The sequence below is a fragment of the Megalobrama amblycephala genome, linkage group LG11 (assembly GCF_018812025.1).
Source record: "Megalobrama amblycephala isolate DHTTF-2021 linkage group LG11, ASM1881202v1, whole genome shotgun sequence".
Classification (NCBI taxonomy): Eukaryota; Metazoa; Chordata; class Actinopteri; order Cypriniformes; family Xenocyprididae; genus Megalobrama; species Megalobrama amblycephala.
In genome coordinates this window covers 14572367-14595705 of record NC_063054.1, presented here as the reverse complement: position 1 = coordinate 14595705, position 23339 = coordinate 14572367, and the positions used below count along the sequence as shown (strand labels likewise).

At 39.9% G+C, this 23339-nt stretch overlaps 2 protein-coding genes across 2 annotated transcripts in view; both read right to left on the bottom strand.

Annotated features, from left to right (window-relative positions):
* Positions 1 to 23339, bottom strand: part of LOC125278735 (centrosomal protein of 128 kDa-like) — a 168896-nt gene that overhangs the window by 50096 nt on the left and 95461 nt on the right. The gene's annotated exons all lie outside the window — the stretch shown is intronic.
* Positions 18208 to 22559, bottom strand: LOC125277771 (E3 SUMO-protein ligase ZBED1-like). The gene is made up of 2 exons (XM_048206274.1): positions 20408 to 22559; positions 18208 to 20144 (listed from the first exon to the last, which is right to left on the bottom strand). The coding sequence occupies exons 1-2, from the start codon at positions 21830 to 21832 to the stop codon at positions 19683 to 19685; spliced, it is 1887 nt and encodes a 628-aa protein (XP_048062231.1). The 5' UTR covers positions 21833 to 22559; the 3' UTR covers positions 18208 to 19682.

The following is a 23339-nucleotide window of genomic DNA, read 5'->3' as shown; positions in this document are numbered from 1 at the left end:
TGCTTCACGAAAAATAAAGCGCAGATGATGAACGAATGACAAGGAAGCACAAAAAATTAACAAGTACACAAGAGTAAATACAAACGACTGTGCAAACAATTTTGCTTAAAATCATCAAAATATGAGGAAAATATTTTTAATTTTTGTTTATATTATTTAAATGTTTTAAAATATGACATTGACTACAGCATAATCAGTGTTTAATATTTAATTTCTTCTCTTTTGTTTTTGCATGTTCATAATTTCTTTGTATAACAGCCTGGCCAAAATTAATTTAAAATAATAATTGAAATAATTTGAAATTTTATTTCATTGTCACCAAGGTTATAATCGTTAACGAAAACGAACGAAAAAACGAAAACTAGGTGGGGAAAAACATTGTCGTTAACTGAAATAAAATAAAAACGAGGCATTACAAAAAAACGATAACTAACTAAAACTGTAATGTGTGTTTGGCAAAACTAACTAAAATAAAATAAAATTGTAGATTAAATGTCCTTAGTTTTCGTCTTTATCAATGTCTTTCATAGAGCAAATAACGTTTAGCTGCATTTCCTTTCCTTGCGTCTCTCACATACGCGCGCGCACACACACACACAGCCCCTCCCGTCAGTGCACGCCGCGTCTCCATGAGAACGAGTGTTCGACTTTGAAAGCAAGTTCGCTAAAGGTTGGTATCTCGTGAACACCTTTACACAAACACACATTAAAAAGTGGTATAAACATATTTTTAATTCTGAATATAACTTTGTCAGCGTGTTAATGTCGACGCGAGAAGCGATTGCTACTATAGCAAGTTAACTAGTCGCAAGTTTGAGGTAAAATGCACTTGGGTTGTCGATGTCAAAACACTGTATAAGCTGTGATTCAAATATTAAATAGTCATTTGTTTACTCTTACACTGAATGTTTGCTGCTTCAATACAAATGTGTTTGCATAGTTCACCCAAAATGAAAATTACTGTGAGAAAAAAATCAAGTTTACAGAGTTTTAGTGTCACTGAAGGTAAACTGCGTTGCTCATGGTGGTAAACGTTACCTCTCTTAATGTGCTCTTGCTGAATGGCAAGGATTGCACTATGGACTATTGTAGCTTTTGTATGTTTTCTTTTTTTTTTTTAACTGTATTTTATTTTTTATAACGAACAAGCTGCGATGTCACATTTCCGCTGCTTTGTTGTGTGTGCGTGAGGCGCGGGCGCGATCAAACAGCTGTCTTTGCAGTAGTGATGTGTCGTTCTTGAACGATTCGTTCATTTTGAACGAATCTTTAATGTGACTCGGGAAGAACGAGTCGTCTCGGGGGGTGATTCGTTCAGTCGCGCATGTGCAATATTCTACAGGTTCTGTACTGCTAGAAGTAGTTCACCTGATGATTCAATTGATTAGTTCATTTCATGAGTCTTTCGGGTTTTGAGTCGTTCCTTAATCACGTGACAGACCCATACGCTACCAATGCATTCTGAGCCTGAAAAAGAATTTATTAGTTCTTTTTATGAGTCTTTTGGGTTTTTGAGTCGTTCCTTAACCACGTGACAGACCCATACGCTACCAATGCATTCTGAGCCGGAAAGAGAATTGATTAGTTCTTTTTATGAGTCTTTTGGGTTTTTGAGTCGTTCCTTAATCACGTGACAGACCCATACACTAAGCCAATGCATTCTGAGCCGGAAAGAGAATTGATTAGTTCTCTTCATGAGTCTTTCGGGTTTTTGAGTCGTTCCTTAATCACGTGACATACCCATACACTATGCTGTGTGACCCAAGCACATTATATTTATTAGTAAATAACGTTAACTCTCCAGTTTTGTTTGAGTTTGTGTTACAACTGTTAAAGCTGAAGTTATCATAACCTTGATGTTTTAAACTAACATTAATAATTCAAATTCAAAATGTTATTTGCTTTTAATTTATGTCATTATGTCCTTTTTGAGCAATCTTCTTATACATATATTAGACCAACATGTCAAGTCTGCCTAGGAAAAGCAATTATTATAACAGCAAACTCAAAATTGGAGTAAAAATGAACCAACTAGGCTATAAATACTTTGTATTGTAGGCTTGGATTATTATATTATTATATAGCCTAGTGTTTATTTACAGATAGACAGTCAAAAAGATAAATCAATATTTTATTTATAACAGGGCTTTATTTATTTATAATAACACACCACAGATCCTCAAGAAACAGTAACAAAAACAGTGACAGAAATGTCAGAAATAGCGTATGGGTCTGTTACGTGATTAAGGAACGACTCAAAAACCCGAAAGACTCATGAAGAGAACTAATCAATTCTCTTTCCGGCTCAGAATGCATTGGTGTATGGGTCTGTCACGTGTTTAAGGAACAACTCAAAAACCCGAAAGACTCATGAAGAGAACTAATCAATTCTCTTACCGGCTCAGACTGCATTGGCTTAGCGTATGGGTCTGTCACGTGTTTAAGGAACAACTCAAAAACCCGAAAGACTCATGAAGAGAACTAATCAATTCTCTTACCGGCTCAGACTGCATTGGCTTAGCGTATGGGTCTGTCACGTGTTTAAGGAACAACTCAAAAACCCGAAAGACTCATGAAGAGAACTAATCAATTCTCTTACCGGCTCAGACTGCATTGGCTTAGCGTATGGGTCTGTCACGTGTTTAAGTAACGACTCATAAACCCGAAAGACTCATGAAGAGAACTAATCAATTCTCTTACCGGCTCAGACTGCATTGGCAGATTGAGCTCCCTGACAATCTGACAGAAATGTCTTGTTGTGGCTCAAAAATGGGTTGAAAAGGCTACATGCGGTTCATGTATGTCTTCTTTAGTCTGTTGGCTCTTTAGGTTTTTTACTGGCACACGTCACTTACACATTTTGCACTTACTGCGGAGTGTTGAGACTGTTTACATATTTGTGCCCATATGTACATTTTATGTACTGGTTTTATTTTTGAATTAATATTTTCTAAAATTGTATGATGTTTTTGTTGTTTGATGTTTATGTTATTATTACACAATACTTTTTCTGACCTTTTTGAATCTTGCCCCTGACAAATAACCCAAATTACAAAAAAAGACTAAAACTAACACTAAAACTAATAAAAACTAAACTAAAACTAAGCATTTTCAAAAAATAAAAACTAAACTAAACTAGCAAACCCACTTTAAAAACTAATTAAAACTAAACTGAATTTGAAAACAAAAAGTCAAAACGAAATAAAAATAAAAACTAATGAGAAATGCAAAACTATAATAACCTTGATTGTCACACATGAAACAATTGACTCCGAGCACAGCTACACGATAAACTAAAATATGAAGCACAGAGAGGTTAACATTGGCCACTAAGGCCATGACAGTACAGGCAGGGAGCTCAGAAAAGCCCTCCAGGGCTCTGACTGGAACATCCTCTCTGGTCATGTAGCGGCGAGCAGACAATTCAGGAACAACCTCTGCAGTTGTGTCGGGACAAACGAACAGTTCTGGTACGACCTCTGCAGTCATGTTGAGGCAGACAGGAAACTCAGGGACGACCTCCGTGGTCGAGTCAAGGCAGACAGGAAACTCAGGGACAATCTCCGCGGTCGTGTCAAGGCAGACAGAAAACTCAGGGACGACCTCCGTGGTTGTGTCAAGGCAGACAGGAAACTCAGGGACGACCTCCGTGGTTGTGTCAAGGCAGACAGGAAACTCGGGGACGACCTCCGTGGTCGAGTCAAGGCAGAGAGGAAACTCGGGGACGACCTCCGTGGTCGTGTCAAGGCAGAGAGGAAACTCAGGGATGACCTCCGTGGTTGTATCCAGGCAGACAGGAACTCATGGATGACCTCTGTGGTCGTATCCAGGCAGACAGGAAGTCCATAGCCCACGAGGCTGGGTTCTGGAACCGTGGCGGACTCTGGACTGGACTCATAGGTTGAAGCAGGCTCAGGAGTGAACACATGGGCTGGATCAGGCTCTGGAGTGGATTCATGGACTGGAACAGTCTCTGGAGAGGATACATGGACTGGAGCGGGCTCTGGAGAGGATTCATGGTCTGGAGCAGGCTCTAGAGTGGATTCATGGACTGGATTCGATGTGTGTGCAGCCCACACACACCAAATGGCTGTGGCCATAATGGCCAACACTGAAATCTCTGAGGGCTCAGGCGTGGAAGCCATCTTGGCTGAGGGTTCAGCCATGGCATGCTGATTGGTCAATAGCTGTGTTTTATTCATGATAAAACACAGCTATGACCACTTCACCCAATGGTTCTGTGTATCACTACACAACACCCTTAGCAACCACTCTTAGCAACGTAAACTGTATGTTCTCAACTGATATTGTTCATTGAAGCTTGCTGTATTATGTAGAAGAGTATTGTGTAATGACTGAGGCAAATCAGACACAATTATTGGTTAGTTAACCAATAGTTTTAAGCTCACTCTGGAGTCTGTCCCCATCCCCCGGGAAGTTTTCAGTTACAAGTTTATTGCGCTGAGGAATGTGGTTGCTGCATGGAGAGCAGAGAAGAGACACAGAAAATCTGCATCTTCCCTGCATTTTCCACACAGAACACAGACTCTATGGCATTAATGTATAGACAGACTGTGCTATAAATGAATCATTCTCAGGAAATGGTATCCATTATTATTGTTGTTGTATTGTTGTATCAAATTGTATTTACATGTTTGATGATTGTTAAATGTTATGACCTGCACGGTAACTTCAATTATGCCATGTTTGGTGTCTATGCATTCGTATCGAGCAGATTTAAATGTTTGCGTATGCGGTATGTCCATACCTGCACAACACATAAGTGTTATAAGGATCTTTAATAGTCCATTCTTCAAAGCTCAACCAGTTTAATCTTGCTCGGTCATAAAAGCCCCACCAAGGGGAGGTGTGTGTCACCCGGAAATACAACGACCTCATTGGCCCCCATCATTCCTAAGAGGTTGGCTTTGACCAGAGGTTAAAAACGATTGAACAGGGCCACTCCTTCTCTTTTTCTCCTTGCTTCTGAACGACCGAATCGATCTCCTTGCGGCCGGCCTAGGCCAGGCCTGCAAGGCCTGTAGGCCTCGGCCTACAAACGAGCCATGTGCTCCTCATCCAACATGGAAAAGACTGGCAATAACTTCGGACTGAATTCTCAAAGAATCCTCTCCTCAGATGGCAGAGCCGATGCTCCTCAGCCTAAGGGCATCTTGCAAGTATCGTACATTTTAACACTAAACAGCGAGTTAGTATTAATTTGTAAGACTTACCTTTGCTATTGCTGAAGAAACTGATGATTCCTTTGCAGATTGTCTTTGACATTTCATGTAGCTCTAGTAACAGCATCTCTTCCGGTTCAACTCTATCATTACTCATTCTGACTTGCGTGTGTGTGTGTGTGTGACCCTTTATGTATGTTATGTTATGTGTTTGTTAGTTTAGTTATGTGTTTGTGAGTTAGTTAATGAAGATTGTGCACAATACACGTTTGGTTCTGACTCCGTCTGCTAATGAATTGCCTCTTAAGTGATAGATCCGGACTACATGCTCTGAGTAGTACAGTACAATAAGAAATATTATTTTTCCATAACTTGGAAATTGACATTTCTTAGAAGTAATAAACAATCAACACTGAGCGTTCACTGGACGAACAGGTTAACTGATTGTAATGTTAATTTTAATGTAGCTACGTCCAGTTAATCTGATTAATGGATTTGCATATTCATAATTAATCATAATTACTAATCATAATGAGTTATTAACATTTCCCCTTTGAGTTAATTTTCGCTACAATTGTGAGAAAGAGATCAATTGAGCGAGTTTATTACCTGCATTCAGATTTAGCATTTTCCTTCAGGTCAGTCCTGTTCATAATAAAAAATCAGTTTAAATGTCCGATGTATTATCTTGTCCTTTTAACAGTTAAGGGGTTTCCCGTGACGTCTTGTTCTGTGTTCACAGCAATTCAGTCTTGTCAATGTAAAAGTCTTCACTACTGACTGACACACTCATAAAGACAGTCTTTGCCTCCATCTAATGGCGTAATAATGTAACTTCTGTTGCTGTTCACGGTCAGGGACTATTTTTTTAACTCCCTCGGGTCGGCGGTCATGCCGGCGATACCACCACAGTTTTCTTACCAGTGTGAGACTCAAAATACTCTGTCAATTTTGCACATAGTTAAGAGCTATACACCATTTTAATCTGTTGAATATATTCTTTTATTTGTGTACACTCAGAGTAAAAACAACATGTTGTGCTTTTTGTAAAATAAAGAAAACTAACATGAACAAACTTCTCAGAAAATGAACTGTAACTTAGTGAATACTAATCACAAAAAAATTAGACTTTTGTCTAAAAAAAACATTGAAATGTCAGGTTTTAAACAAAAATTCTGTGTTTATGTAATCTGTATGAAAAGAGAGCCATGTCAGAAGTCCGTGATTCAGCTCATTATCCGCTAATGCGGCCACGCCCATGGAGCGAGCGCTATTCAGATGCAAATTCTGAGTCAATACTTGTATACATCGTCTCAATCGTGTATTTATTGTCTTGAAAAGTGTTTATCTGGATGTTAAAGCCATGGTTAGCGACCTCTAGAAGACATGCCATTAGTTCCTGGTTCCTGTTCTTCTTTAGATGAATTTGTGGACTAAAAATGCACAGAGCGCCCTCCGGCTGCAAGTATGAATTGAAAACACAGTATCCAGCGTTCACAGTGATGACAATAAATATTGAATAAATATTACTCCTCTGTATAGAAAATGTACATAAACATATGAGAATCCATCAATCCAAATGTGCATGCTTTTAAGCTAAAAGCCTATATGAAATGCCATAGAGGTAACATAATAGTTCAGATACTTTGCATCTCAGAAATGCATTATATTTTAAAGTATATAATAGAATACCATTATTTTAAATTGTAATAATATTTCACAGTATTGCTGTTTTTTCTGTATGTTTGATATACACCATGATGAGCTTACATGATCACAAAGGGTTTTTTTCACGGCCTACCTGTCTGAAAGGCCTCATTATTTATGCAGGTCATTAGAGCTCTTTATGCGACTCTTTTGTCTTCTCAGGTGAGAATCACCCATTATTCATGATGAATCACGCCTCCACGCATACTGTGTTTCTTGACCAAAGATGTTTTAGAAAATTTAAATCCCTCTATTGTTTTATATGAACAAGCAGGCAGCATAATTTTTACATCATTTTGAAGCAAAAACTCTAGTCTACAACCTCCAATACCCAGAAGTCTTGTGAACACAGATTTAATATATATTTTTTGGCTTTATTTCAGTGACTTATGTTTTTTGTTTTTTCAATAACCACGCATAAACGTTATTCCTTCAAAAACACAAACATGTACATACATGTTACTAACATATTATTGTAGCCTAGTTTGTGCTGAATACAGTGTAATGACACTTTTTCCATTAATATGTTTATGAACATCTGAAAAAAGCACAAATGTCAGGGCATGTCAAAACTTCTCCAGGGGCCCAAAAATCCTCAGACCCCTGAGGGTTAAGTTTTTTTAGTGAAACTTTACTTCATGAAAGTTGGATTGATACACATTTTTGGCTTTAATATTTGTATTATGTGGTAACCATTTTATAAAAGCAATAAGGTACTCAAGGCTAGTGCTGTATCGTGAATAAGTTCAGCCGTGACTTATTCACGATACAGCACAGCCACTCGTACCTTATTGCTTACACACACAGTGAACAGCAGACGTGATGGCACCAGAGCTTCAAAACAGACATCCCTTTGTCCCACTTTGATTAATACAAAGGAGTGTGATAGGACCCTCAATGGCAACTAAATGACTACTGTAATCAGGACTGCCAAAGGTGGAGGACAGGAAAGATGACATCAACGGCCCATTGGTCAAAGGCTAATCTCATCACGAGTTGCCTTTGTTCACCTCAGCCCTCCATGCCTGAGTCCAAAGTGTAAATGGCCATGACTCGTAGGGCTGCCAAACCAGTACTGGCTAGAAGCACAGCAAGAACAAAGAAATGCTTAAGAAGAAAGACATTTTCTAAACATATTGGCTTGAAATCACCAAAAATGAAGAGGAATACTGTAAGGAGCATGTTCTATACGTCATTTTACTCATCCAGGAAACTCTGCACACACAGTGGAAACCATCTGGAATAAAAGCCAATGCAACTGCACCCATTGACACAGAAGTGTGATACCTGAACCAATTCACATCAAGTTTGGACTCTACGAGATAAGAACACTGCCACAAGGACTTTGAAAAAGGTTTGAAAAAGAAATAAAGCATTTTCAAGTTCCTAAAGACACTGTCTTATTTAACTGTGTATTTTGGGACAATGCAACAAGTTCCACAGGATGGAAAGGTGATGTGATGGGCGGACACCTTGAATTCTACTACCCAATCACATCACCACAGCAGGAAAGGTGGGGATTAGTAATCCCCTCCCCAACGAAAAGGAATAAAAGCTTTCCCAAGTGAACAAACCCTTGTTCTGAGTTTCTGACATGATGAGGGAAGAACAACAGCATGACCAAGGTGATACTCTCACTAAATCCTTCAGATTGGTCAGATAATAAACTTCCTCTAATTTATAAAATTCTAATTCAGTCAACAAACTTTCATGAATTTATTAACGCGACGCGTCAAACCAAAAAAACGAACCCGAGGCGTTTTTTAAAAAAATGACGCTTTTACGCCTGGAGTTTTCCGCGTCGGTGTGCACACTCACATTGGCGCCCTTTGTTTAGTCACAAGGCGTTAAACGTCGGCGATAATCGCACGCAATATTTGTCCCGGTGTGTACAGGTTCTGCTAAATGAGATAGCTATTTGTGTAGAGACTGTTTATCTAGGGTCACCGTACACAGATAGACACATTAGACATGTTATCTGTATTCATAGTACATGCTTATTTACTATTTCATACCAGCATATTCAGCATATTCAGACCGCTAATTACCCATTCATTGCTTCGTCCAATCCGTTGCTCATCTACTTAGCATTCATTTTGTTAACATCCATTTGTGTAGTAGTTTGTAGTTTCTGTTTTGATTCCAATTTTCTTAGTAGTTTAGTCATTTTTCCTAGTAGTTTAGTCATTTTCCTTCGTAGTATTTAGTGAGTGTGATATTTTACTTCTGTATATCATTTTGTCAATAAATTCATTTTATTGCAAACTGTGTCATTCTTGTGTTGATAATCAGAGGCTCTACAAGCTCGCCCGAATCTCACTAAATCCTTTAGATTGGTCAGATGATAAACTTCCTCTAATTTATAAAATTCTAATTCAGTCAACAATCTTTCATGAATTTATTAACGCGACGCGTCAAACCAAAAAAACGAACCCGAGGCGGTTTTTAAAAAAATGACGCTTTTACGCCTGGAGTTTTCCGCGTTGGTGTGCACACTCACATTGGCGCCCTTTGTTTAGTCACAAGGCGTTAAACGTCGGCGATAATCGCACACAATATTTGTCCCGGTGTGTACAGGTTCTGCTAAATGAGATAGCTATTTGTGTAGAGACTGTTTATCTAGGGTCACCGTACACAGATAGACACATTAGACATGTTATCTGTATTCATAGTACATGCTTATTTACTATTTCATATCAGCATATTCAGACCGCTAATTACCCATTCATTGCTTCATCCAATCCGTTGCTCATCTACTTAGCATTCATTTTGTTAACATCCATTTGTGTAGTAGTTTGTAGTTTCTGTTTTGATTCCAATTTTCTTAGTAGTTTAGTCATTTTTCCTTAGTAGTTTAGTCATTTTCCTTCGTAGTATTTAGTGAGTGTGATATTTTACTCCTGTATATCATTTTGTCAATAAATTCATTTTATTGCAAACTGTGTCATTCTTGTGTTGATAATCAGAGGCTCTACAAGCTCGCCCGAATCTCACTAAATCCTTCAGATTGGTCAGATGATAAACTTCCTCTAATTTATAAAATTCTAATTCAGTCAACAATCTTTCATGATTGTTCTTTATTGTCAAGGTGAGATTCCTGGCTGGTGCCCCGAAATATTGGAAGGAATATTAATATTTAAGACCATAAATAACGAACACCATGTTCAAGCATAAGGGTGTCCATCAGTGCACGTGGCACCAGGACACCCTAGGCCGGAGGTCGATGATCGACTTTGTGGTTGTTTCATCAGGCCTCCGGCCATATGTCTTGTACACTTGGGTGAAGAGATGGGCGGAGCGGTCAACTGATCACCACCTGGTGGTGAGTTGGATTTGATGGCGGGGGAGGAAGCTGGACAGTCTCGGCAGACCCAAACGTACTGTGAGGGTCTGTTGGGAACATTTGGCCGAGTCCCCAGTCAGAGAGATCTTCAACTCCCATCTCCGGCAGAGCTTCGACCGGATCCCGAGGGAGGTTGGAGACATGGAGTCCGAGTGGACCATGTTCTCTGCCTCCATTGTCGATGCGGCCGTTTGGAGTTGTGGCCGTAAGGTCTCCGGTGCCTGTCGTAGCGACAATCCCCGAACCCGGTGGTGGACACCAGATGTAAGGGATGCCGTCAAGCTGAAGGAGGAGTCTTATCGAGCCTGGCTGGCTGTGGGACTCCTGATGCAGCTGACGGGTACCGGCAGTCCAAGCGGACTGCAGCCCGAATAGTTGTGGAGGCAAAAACTCGGGTCTGGGAGTTTTTGGGACTATCGGTCAGCCTCAAGGAGATTCTGGCAAACCATCCGGCGCCTCAGGAGGGGGAAGCAGTGCCCTGCCAACACTGTTTACAGTGGAGACGGGCAGCTGCTGACCTCAACTGGGGACATCGTCGGACGGTGGAAGGAATACTTCGAGGATCTCCTCAACCCCACCGACACATCTTCCTCTGAGGAAGTAGAGGCCGAGGGCTCAGAGGTGGACACGTCCATCACCCAAGCTAAAGTCACCGAGGTAGTTCAGAAGCTCCACGGTGGCAAGGCACCGGGGGTGGATGAGATCCACCCTGAGTACCTTAAGTCTCTGGATGTTGTGGGGCTGTCTTGGTTGACCCGCCTCTGCAACATCGCGTGGCGGTTGGGGACAGTGCCCCTGGACTGGCAGACCGGGGTGGTGATCCCTCTTTTCAAGAAGGGGGACCGGAGGGTGTGTACCAACTACAGGGGGATCACACTCCTCAGCCTCCCTGGGAAAGTCTATGCCAGGGTACTGGAGAGGAGAATTCGGCCGATAGTCGAACCTCGGATCATCACGAGGAACAATGTGGTTTTCGTCCCGGTCGTGGAACACTGGACCAGCTCTATACCCTCTTCAGGGTGCTGGAGGGTTCATGGGAGTTTGCCCAACCAGTCCACATGTGCTTTGTGGATTTGGAGAAGGCATTCGACTGTGTCCCTCGTAGCACCCTGTGGGGGGTGCTCTGGGAGTATGGGGTCCAGGGCCCTCCGCTAAGGGCTGTCTGGTCCCTGTACGACCAGAGCAGGAGCTTGGTTCGCATTGCCGGCAGTAAGTCAGACCTGTTCCCAGTGCTTGTTGGACTCCGGCAGGGCTGCCCTCTGTCACCGGTCCTTATTTTTCTTTATTTTTATGGACAGGATTTCTAGGCACAGCCAGGGGTCGGAGGGAGTCCGGTTTGGGGACCATAGGATCTCGTCGCTGCTTTTTGCGGATGATGTTGTCCTATTGGCTCCATCAAACCAGGACCTTCAGCGTGCACTGGGATGGTTTGCAGCTGACTGAGAAGCGGCTGGGATGAGAATCAGCACCTCCAAGTCCGAGGTCATGGTTCTCAGCCGGAAAAGGGTGGCTTGCAGGTTGGTGGAGTAGTCCTGCCTCAAGTGGAGGAGTTTAAGTATCTTGGGGTCTTGTTCACGAGTGAGGGAAGGATGGAGCGGGAGATTGACAGGCAGATCGGTGCAGCTTCTGCAGTAATGCAGTCGTTGTACCGGTCTGTCGTGGTGAAGAAGGAGCTGAGCTGCGAGGCGAAGCTCTCGATTTACCAGTCAATCTACGTTCCTACTCTCACCTATGGTCATGAGCTTTGGGTCATGGCCAAAAGAACGAGATCCCGGATATAGGCGGTCGAAATGAGTTTTCCTCCGCAGGGTGGCTGGGCGCTCCCTTATACCCCCTTTCCACCAGTACGAACCAGGTGCTAGTTCAGAGCTAGTGCTAGTGCTAGTTCGGAGTTGGTTCAACTGACGAGCCTTCTAAGAACCAGTTTGCCTTTCCACAGGCTAGAGAGCCACCACAGAGCCAGGTCTTGCGTCACTGTATACGTCTCATATTTCACAGCAAAGCTAGCGCTGCAGCGCCAAACACAAACACACCAGGCTCGTTTGAGATGGATCGGCTTCTCGCAAAGCGATCGGCGAATGACATCAAAGCTCCGCGAGAACGATCCAAAAGTACAAGGAGTCGTATGCTCTACAAACGCTCCCGCGGATCCGCGGATCCGCGGCACCCGCCGAATTGGTCCGCGCTGCTCCGATGCATCTCGAACAAGCCTTCTATCAACAATCGCGGATGTTTCACTACTGTTGATGCTCATGGCTTTGCGAACCTACATCAGCATCCAAACACGGCTCGCCGTAATTTGTATATAGACGGAGATTACGATCGAGCTGCTATTAGCTCGATTAGCTGCTATTTCAAAAATGGCGGTCACAAGTTTCTTGTTGGTCACGGTAACCCCGCCCCCAGCCCCTGACGCAAGCGGTTCTTACTTCTAGCCCAGCAATGTTTTGGTGCTACTTACGAACCGCTTTTTCTGGTTCGGAGCTGGTGCTTTGTGTGTCGAAAGACAAAGAACTGATTTGAAACTAGGCTCTGGCTCTGAACCAGCACTCAAACTGCCTTGGTGGAAAAGGGGTATCTGAGATAGGGTGAGGAGCTCGGTCACTCGGGAGGAGCTCAGAGTAGAGCCACTGCTCCTCCACATCGAGAGGAGCCAGCTGAGGTGGCTCGGGCATCTGTTTCGGATGCCTCCTGGACGACTCCCTGGGGAGGTGTTCCAGGCATGTCTCACTGGGAGGAGGCCCCGGGGAAGACCTAGGACATGCTGGAGGGACGATGTCTCTCGGCTGGCCTGGGAACGCCTCGGAATTCCCCCAGAAGAGCTGGAGGAAGTGTCATAAATAACTACATTTTTGGTGCCCTCGTGTGAGGCTAATCCAAAATCACTACACACACGAGAAATATTTTACATAAATAGTGAATCACGCAGTAAAATCTATGATCCCCTCCCACCTCCACAAAGACACACACAAAGACACACACACACAAAGACACACACACACAAAGACACACACACACACAAAGACACACACACACACACACACACACACACACACACACAGTGCCCGCTGCAAAGACTTATGTGTCTGAACTGATCTCCGGTCACTCACACTTCTTGAGGACAGACTGCAGACTGAAACATCTGTAAGCCTGCTCAAGTCTGAGAAGAATCCACTTCAAAATCATACACAAACCAGGAAAGCCTGAATATCTATATTGTGTAAAACTTATTTATATATTTAATTTTAGATTGTAGTGAGTATTTTCAGTGGTTACATTACTGTTGTTTTGAAGTTGCTGGACACGAGGTCAACTGAGACAAACAGAGAAAGAGCACTGAGAAGGACAGAAATGGTGGAGCTCAGTGTAAGATGAGGAAGATGTTGATGTGGATTCACACAGGAACTACAGTGGCTATGTTTACATGCAACAATTTTCATCAATCCGAATGAATTGAATCCGATTTCAGATCTGCTTACATGTACTCTAAACATTGTAATCTGATTCAAATATTCGTTTATATGTATTTTATATACATTCCGATCAAAAATTTTGCGCACGTGCTCTGCGTGCAATGTCATATCAATCACACTTGCGGTAACCCGGGTTACGTCAACAGACGATGATCATGTATAGACGATAGCCAGAGATATTGTCAAAAGCATCAAATTTTGGCAATATTAAGAGGATTTGGCATTTCCAATTAATGTAGGCTTGTTACATTCTTCTAGTCTATTGTTATTACTATTAGGTTTGGCTTCTTTTATTATTAAATTAATATTATATGTGCTGTGAGGATAATAAAAGATTAGGCTATTAGCTATGTTTGAAAATGTTTTAAACATTTTTTTAGGTCTATTATACAATGAATTATGGGCCTATAGCTAATTAAAATTATTAAGAGTATAGGCTATAATATTTCCTAACTCTGCAGTCATCAATCAAAATTAGAGCAGCTTTAGGCTACTTCAAGCCCCGACTTTAAAAAAAAACAACCTGTTGAACACGAAATACTATTATTCTCATTTGTTTCACAAGCCTATAGCTATATGTACTGCCACAAGAGAAATAATGGAATAAATTAAGATCGTTATCAGCATATTATGTTGAAATTCGTCTCTGAGAGAATATGGTCCGTTAATGCAGCGTCAGACAGCTCCGTCACTTTTTACTTTAACTTTGAATAGCTACTGACCGAGGTTGAGACTTTTTCACTGGCATAACACTTGTGTGATATCCATTGGTTCCCCTACTTGTTTTAAAATGGAAAGATTTCCAATATTATGATGAAGGGATACATACGCCACTGTCTGTTGGCATAAATCTTTACAACTCATGACGTGAATGTAAACTTGCGCACTGCGTAATGTGTGTCAACATTGCACTGCGCATGTGCCCCAGAGACTTTTGAATACGATTGAGAAAGTAGTCAGATTCAAGCGTTTACATGGTCATTTTTTGCTGTTGGATCGGATTAGAAAAGGAATAAACCACCCCTTCCAATCCGATCGAAATTTCGTTCGGATCGAGCTCAATCGGATCGATTAAGGTGTTTACATGAACGTTTTTGAATCCGATTGAGCCGTCAATCTGATTACAAATGGAATATTTGGGTGCATGTAAACGTAGCCAGTGAGGATGAGTCAGCTGGGACAGATCATTTCATGTGTTATTTTCTGCCTTTGTTTGAATGCTTTAATTCAAATAGATGCTGTATTTTTAAATGTTGCTTTCTGTTGAAAATGTACATGTTTTCAGCTGTTTTTATGTTTTATATACTGTTTACCATTTTCCCTAATAAAGACAACCAATCAATAATTGGTTAAACTTATTTTTATTTTATTTTTATCTGCAAACCTGCCCTGCAACCAATCAAATCATTCACCTGCAAGGGTTTTGATTTTACAGTCTATGTTGTCATCAATGGAAACATTACTTTAACACCGGAAGCATGAACACAAGTGTTTAAGAAAGACTGTGAATATCACACTGTCTGTTCTTCACCTGTCAAGTTGCACTTTTTTAAATTTATTTACTTAAAACAAGTCTCATACTGAAGTGTTTTGAGCGGCCCAAGGGTCTGTTCCTCATATGTTGCTAACTCAGTTAGCTGGATCTGATTGATGATGATTTGGCACAATTTTGGGACAATAATAATGATTTAAAAATAAATTTGCAAATAATATTATAATGTTGTGTAGTCTATCATAATATAGATACAGCCAGTTTTACTCATTGAGATATTTATTTGTGAGGGAATAATAACCTAATAATTTTATTGGAGTCTTACACACATGATGTAGGCTACAGCTAGTCTATCTATGCCGTGCGTGCATTAATTTGAACTGCGACAGCTATTATGGGAGTGGCTTGATGCAGCGCAGTAGATGCAGATAACTTGATCTTGACCCTTAAGAAACTTTAATTAATGCTGTCATGTAACAAATCTGCTTCAAAGGTTAAATTAAATGAATTGCTAATTATGACATTGAAATAAAAATATAAACCTGTACAAATACTAGAGATCATGAATATAGCCTAAATAATTGTGAATAATGTATAAAAAATAATAAATAAATAAAGTGCACATTTCATATATCTATTATAACTTTTATGTTGTTTTGGTTGCTTGGCTGTTTTCTTATAAAAGGTCCAGAAATTCATCAAGTTTTTCGCCAGGTGTCTTTATTAATTACATGATGTCACTACGTTGCTGTCTTGACACCAGCCAATCGCTACATTGCTGATCGTGGTTTTAAGTATCAATACATCTCCCCTTTTCGAGGAACACATGAACACGCAGTAATCGCAGACAATTTAATCCAAATATTTTAATCCAATTCACAAGTTTGTTTGAAGAACCAAATTAGCCAGAGTTCAGTTATCTCGATTAGAAGATCTGGCATTTGTCAAATCATCTCAGATGTATTAAGCGAGGTACAAAGAATGGACCCCAGTTCACAGTAAACACTTTCTAGTTGTTCTGAGTTTGAGCTTATAAAGCACACCAAGAAGTGCAACACCAAGATCATGCAGGTTTATTGTCAAACTATGCTGCACGAAAGTGTATAAATTAAGATAGAACTGTATAAAATTACTTTTGCAGCTCACATTATCAGTAGCTGATTATAACTAGAGATTGACCGATATATCAATTTACAGATATTTTCCCTGATATTTAAGCATTTTACCATAATTGGATATCGGTTTTGTAATATTGGATTTACCGATAAACACCGCCGTCTTGTGGGTGTTTTGAGAATTGCGCGCAGGATTGCCATTACAACATATCTGAGGAGAGAGAAGAAAACGGTGTGCACAGGTAAAGTATACTTACCTGCTTTGCTGTAATTAGTAAACTTTATTTAACATAACAGCCATTAATGCACAAATTAGACATTAGCCGTTTCTACATTTATTTTGCTTATTGTTAACATTAGTGTTGGTGCTGATGCTTTTTATAAATAAAATTATTTTTGTAATATTAAGATTAAAATTATCATGAAAGACTACTAATTTTCAACAAAAACAGTTTAGTAACAGTACACTTTTTTTTTTTTTTTTTTTGACCCCTCAATATATTGGTGTAAAAATAAGATTTGTTTTGTTTTCTATACAAGGAGGGAGTGGTTGTTATAAATAAAATAGTTTGTTCAGTTCAGTGGTGTTGTAATCGTGTCAAAAACAGAAGTATAACAGTAAATAAATATCGGTTCTGCATATCGGTTATGGGCACATAAACACACAAATTACTGGTATCGGTATCGGTTCTAAAAAAATAAATGTCGGTTGAGCACTAATTATAACAGCTAAATGGAAGCGAAGCATCCTACATGAATTCTCTTGCCAAATGGAACAGCCCACAGAGACGTGAGGAAAAGGCATACTAAAACAAAAGAGAAATAGATTTTTCCAGAATTATTGAGTTGTTTAATAATGACACCTAATAATGGAACTCTCTGATAATGATGTAAAATGTTGTTGATGATGATGATGATGATGATGATGTTCTTTGCACTGAAAAAAGTTTGTTATGGTAATGACCAGTGTTGGGTACGTTACTTTAAAAAAGTAATCAGTTATAGTTACTAGTTACTTCTCACAAATAGTAACGGAGTTAGTAACTGAGTTACATCATTATAAAAGTAACTAATTACCAGGGAAAGTAATTATTGTGTTACTTTAAAAAAATAATAAAAAATGTCAAATAACTTGAATGCCCCCAATATTAAATATAAGTATAAGAATAAATTATTCTTGATCTGACTCGTGACTCATGATCTGCTCTTGCTTATGAAATTTCTTTGTACTGTACAATAGCCTACGTGTTTGTAGCCATTAAAGAAAATGTAGTTTCATATTTATGTTTAAATAGTCCTACGTTATGTTTTAAATTCATTTACTTGATTATGAAAAGTGAAGAGCATGAGTAAGATGGATCATAAGATGCGTAATATATCGGGAACATGGAGTGGGTCAGACATGATTTTGACCACTTCATTAAGTTATGTTTTGTAGAAAGCCTTTCTTTAAAGTGAATTTCGTTTTGTAAAAATTCTATCTTAATTTTAATCAATGTTTCATCAACCAATTGCCTGGATGTAATAAATAAGAAGCAAATATAGCAGACAATATAATCATGGCAGGCGCGGGCGCGATCACTGGCGCGATCACTGGAGCACGTCTTGCCTCGCAGACATGAGAAATATATCTACAGAAAGCTTGAAATATCTAAAAACAAAAAGAAATAGGCTACTCTGGTTATGTAGCCTAATCCGAATGAACATTCTCTCTCTAGGTGTGTCCAGTATGCAGAGATGATGAGAGTCAGTATGTCAACTTCATCTTCACAGCCGACACTGATTCAGAAAACATTACTTTATTGATAAACAATTAAAATGTCTCCTTGCTGTTTTGGTCACATTCATAATCATTACTTTTGCCGGTTCTTTATGGCAAGCTTTATGCGTACGCTTGAGTGCCTTTATAGCCTATATTACATAAACGCTCATTATTAGTTTATTCTCTCCAGTATTTAAGAAATTAAATTAACAAAATGTGATTAGTCAACTAATGGCTTAAATGAATAACTACTAGGCGACTAGAACAACTTATTTCCCATATTTTCAATCCAGCATGTCACAAAGGGTATTCTGGTTTGAGCTCGCGCTCAGCTCGCTTGCTCACAGACACACACACAGAGCATCGTTAATTATTATCAGTTTAAAATTATATTTGTGTATGACTAACCGCAGCACACACCAGAGAAAAAAAAAAAACATTGCAGGTCCTATGGCTAAGAGAGAGCCAACTCAGATGAAAACCCCTTCAGTAAGCTCAATTATAGTAACGCAGCATTTTTTTTGCCAGTAACGGTAACGGCATTGTAACGGGAGAAAAAGTAATTTGTTTGATTACTCGTTACTGAAAAAAGTAACGGCGTTAGTAACGCCATTTATTTATAACGCCGTTATTCCCATCACTGTTAATGACTGCAGAATTAAGGGCAGTCAGTCTTAATTATAAATGAATTAATGTTTTTAGGGAAAAGTGCAGAGTGAAAATTCTATACATTTCGTCCCCTTGGAATTGTAAGGTTCTATCTGACATTTTTGTCAAAATCGAGTTATTCACATATTCTTATTCTGTGACAACTCATTTACATTATGTGATGTTTCTTTTTTAAGTTGTGTAAATTTTGGAACTTTTGTTTAGAAAACAAAAAGGTTCTATCTGCAAAGTTGAACTCTAAAGGTGATGATACACGGGGCAACTTTTTGAGCAATGTTGCTGGGCAATGTTGCCGAGCAACGTTGCTTGGGCACTTTCCCACTGAGAATTAGAGGTGGGAATCTTAAGGCACTTAACGATTCGATCCGATTCCGATTCTGGGAGGAACGATCCGATTCCCAAAACGATTCTTAATTAATTATCCTGCTGTGCAAAAAATACTCTAAACTTTTTATTTTAACCAAAATTGGAGTTACTATGCTTTTTGTATATAGTTAGAATATCTGTTTGACAGTATTGCCAAATTAAAAATGATTATGAATATTTCTTTTTCAATACTTTTAATTTATTAACAAAGTTATTTTCAGGATTAACAAACTCTGAATGAATGGTAAGCCATACAATTGCAATGAACAATCATTAAGAATAAACAGTTCTCAATTTGTATGACAATTTATGTGACAAAAAAAATTTGTGTGATCAATACGCACACTGTGTAATCAATTTGCACACTCAAACACACTCAATTTGAGTGACAAAACAAAAGTGTGACAATTTTTCAGTTTATTTTGAACATTTTAACAAAAAATGTCTAGAGCCACACACAAAAAAATCTTTAAAACAGGCTAATGCAGAAGAAAAATGTCAGGGAACAAATTAAATACAAACTTAAATATTCAACATCTAGGCTGGCCTACCATAGTTTATCTTATATAATACTATAATACTAAGTTTTTGTGTAGGAACAGCAGTTGGTCCACATGTTCAGAAGTAAGTGTGCTTCGCTGTGCTGTCACAATATCACCTGCAGTGGAGAAGACCCTCTCTGCAGACACACTGGTTGCTGGAATGCATAAATATCTCTTTGCCATTTTGGAGAGCACAGGAAATGACACCTTGTTGACATGCCACCAGTTGAGGGGGTCCTCTGTTAGAGGGAGTGGTGGGGTACTGCAATACCTGGTCATCTCCTCTTCAACCAAGGCAGAGGGTGACTGATGATATGGTGTATCTGAAGCATCAGAGAAGGTCTGCCCCAGCAGATTGTGAAGCAGAGATGAAGCTCTTCCTTTTGAAGTAGTAGGACAGTCATCCTGCAACTCTGTGACTTCAGGCTGTGGGCTCACTGAGATGTTGGCTTCTTTCACAGTGCTGTCTTCTAGATTGTCAGGCACTTTCTGCTTTTAAGCAATTAAAAGAAATTAAAATAAACAGAGTGTAGATAAAAAATAACTCTTCCAGTAATTCAATGAGGTAATGTAAGTCACAGTATACATTATTATTTACACACTGATAAATATTTAAATATTTAAAGAAATTAGAGATTAATTTAATTAAAGACATGAAATCATCACACAAATAAGCCTTAATAATATTGAGACCGTAATATTGCACTCTAATGTCACATGCTAAAACATTTAGTCAATGATGATAAAATAATTACCTCTTGTAATGATGAAGCTTCAGTGATCAGTGTTTTGTAAGTTTCCTCTCTCTTTTCTTTGGAAAGAAAAGGCAGTGCCTTAAAGCGTGGGTCGAGAGAAGCACATTTGTTAAGAAGGCTAGTCTCCTGGTTAGTGGTGTACCTTTTGCTGAGGTCCTCACATATGACCCTCTTTATCTCCCTGATCATCACTGATTTTTCCTCAGTGTTTTCTTTCATGTCCTGGATCAGTTTAGCATGCAATGGGGCAATTAAACACGCAGTGGGGCTGCTCTCCTCTGACATCAGAAGTGTGGCATCTTTCATAGGCTTAAGAGCAGTTATCACATCCTCACTGCATGAAATATCGGATTCCGTGAGAGTGAAGATTTCAGCCGCTCCTTTTCTCACCTCCTGTGATAGTAACGCAGCACAGACAGCCGGCTGTTGTTCAAGAAATCTTTCAAGCATCTCGTATGCGCTGTTCCATCTAGTGATGACGTCTGATTTCAGTTTGTGAGACGGAAGATTTAGTTGTTTTTGCTTCTCCTTCAACTGATGGTTTGCAATTGCGCTGCGGTGGAAAAAAGTCGCGATCCGCCTCACTCTCCCTAACAACCTTGACACAGACGGCAACTTCAGCGCTTGTTGGGAAGCCAAATTCAGTGTGTGCGCATAACATCTAACATGTGAAAACTTGCCGAGCTGTGCTGCAACAGCCATGTTAGAGGCATTGTCACTCACCAAAACCAAGTCTTTGTTCCGAATTTTCCATTCGTCTGAAACATTGTGCAGTAGTTCAGCAATATTCGCCCCTGTGTGACTTTCGCTCATAGCACGCATTTGCAGAACACAAGCTGCAAGCTTCCACTCATCTGTAATGTAGTGTGCCGTAATAGTGACATACGATTCTGTTGTAATTGATGTCCATGCATCGCATGTTATTGCCACTCTGTCCGTATTACTTAGGGATTCTAAGATGTGATCTTTACACTCACTGTAGAGTGCGGGGACAGCCGTCTCACTAAAATAACGACGCAAGGGCAAAGTGTATCGTGGCTCAAGTACCTGTAACATCGTGCGAAATCCTTGGTTTTCCACAACGGAGTACGGGCGCAGATCTTTGGCAATAAAACCCGCCACTGATCGGGTAATTCGTTTTGCCTTTTCAGAATTCGGTGGAAGCTTTGCTACTTGATCCAGGGTCCTTTGAATGTAACCGGGAGTGTTCGTGATTGGAAGAGAATGCTGTTTCTCCAGCTCTGAGTGGAACCGCGTAATATGTTTCTTCATGTTAGTCGTGTTGCCGAAATATTTGAATTTGGCGCTACAGACTTTGCACACAGTATGGCTTTTATCAACGACACCTTCGGTGTCTTCAGAAAATCCAAAATGTTGCCACACATCCGATTTTAAATGAGATGGTGCAGGTCGTAGTTTGTCCATTTTATCTTAAACTAAGCTAATTCACCAGCATATGAACGGTCGTCCATCAACGTCTTTTTTGTTTGGTCACGTGAGTCTTGACAGCGCTCGCATGTGAATTGAACACAGAATCGATTCCGAATTTTTGAGAATAGATTCTGGATCGTTAGATAACGAATCGCGATGCATCGATGCATCGAGCTTTTCTCCCACCACTACTGAGAATGAGCAACAAATATATATCTGGATACGTTAGATCAGTCGTGGGCAATTTTTTGAGATCCTCCAATCAGAATGTTAGCAGCCGATCACGTGTTCGGTTCGGAGATCTCAGAAAAAATTCAAACAAGATGGCGGCCTCTCAGCGGCAGTGGAGCAGAGAAAAGGAGTGTGAACTTTTATCTTTTTACGCTAGTAAGTTGTCATGCGTCAACCCAAAACAGGGAATTTACCTCATATATTGCTTAAAATACCAACAACTGTCCGAAAGTAATGTGTGTATGCTGTAATGAAGCTATTGAATGATTTCAGTTAAATACTAAAAAGACGGGATTTTTCAACGTCTGTAGTAGCGTAGGCTGCAGGGCGTTTGACATTTGAATAGCTTTTGATGCGATCGACGCGGGTTCGAATCCGCCTTTTGCCGAACTCGCTCTTCTCCCTTTTCCTGTCACAAATCAGATCGGAAAGGCATTTATTTTTAATAAAAATGAAGAAAATATTTGAAAAGTTGAAATAAAGTGCCTAACAAGTGTTTATAATAAAGTATTTATTGAGTTGGCAATAGATTTGCTCCTCTCTGATTAGTTGCTGCCAACTGTCTGTTGCCCTAATTAGTTGCCCTGTGTCTCATCAGGTTGTCCGTTGACGGCAACATTGCCCAGCAACATTGCTCAAAAAGTTGCCCCATGTATCATCACCTTAACTTGGTTCTATAAGGTTCTATCTGTGAGTCAATCAGCACTTTGAATGTACACACGAGGACCAATCAAGATCATCTTTCTTTGTCAAGTCGCTGGACTGCTCCTTGTCAGCAGAAAATAGATCAGAAAACGCAAAATCAGTGAAGACTAAACAATGCTATGCAATGCGATGTTTATTAGAAACCTCATGATCGACTACTTTATTTATGATCTTCAATGACAACAAGCATATCGCTGAGAAAAAGAAAAAAAAAAAAAAAATCGCTGAGAACACTGCATAGCCCATAAACCAGGACATTAGACTGCACACGGAATCTGCAACGCTTCAATGACTGCGCAATGAATCTTTAATAATAACGTCTACACTTTGTTTTAATCCGAGGATTTGCCAGCATGCAAAGCATTCAGCGCTGAATAAAAACCAGCATTTTGAGCAGTGAGTGGATCCTAACATCTCATTGCAGCACCCCCAGCCCCTCCACTTCCGTGCCCCTGAGAGAGATTATGTTTTAACCTTGTTAAACATATTCAGTGAAACATTTTTCAATGTTTATTAAACTTTGTGAAACACCTTTGCTGAAGCATTGTCTATTTTCTTGCAGTTT

What these genes read in the sequence shown, in the direction of transcription:
- LOC125277771 (XM_048206274.1), bottom strand. Translation starts at nt 21,832, where the DNA reads ATGGACAAACTACGACCTGCACCATCTCATTTAAAATCGGATGTGTGG. An exon ending in AAGCTTCATCATTACAAGAG is followed by an intron (nt 20,145 to 20,407) that starts GTAATTATTTTA and finishes ATTGCTTAAAAG; the next exon opens with CAGAAAGTGCCTGACAATCT.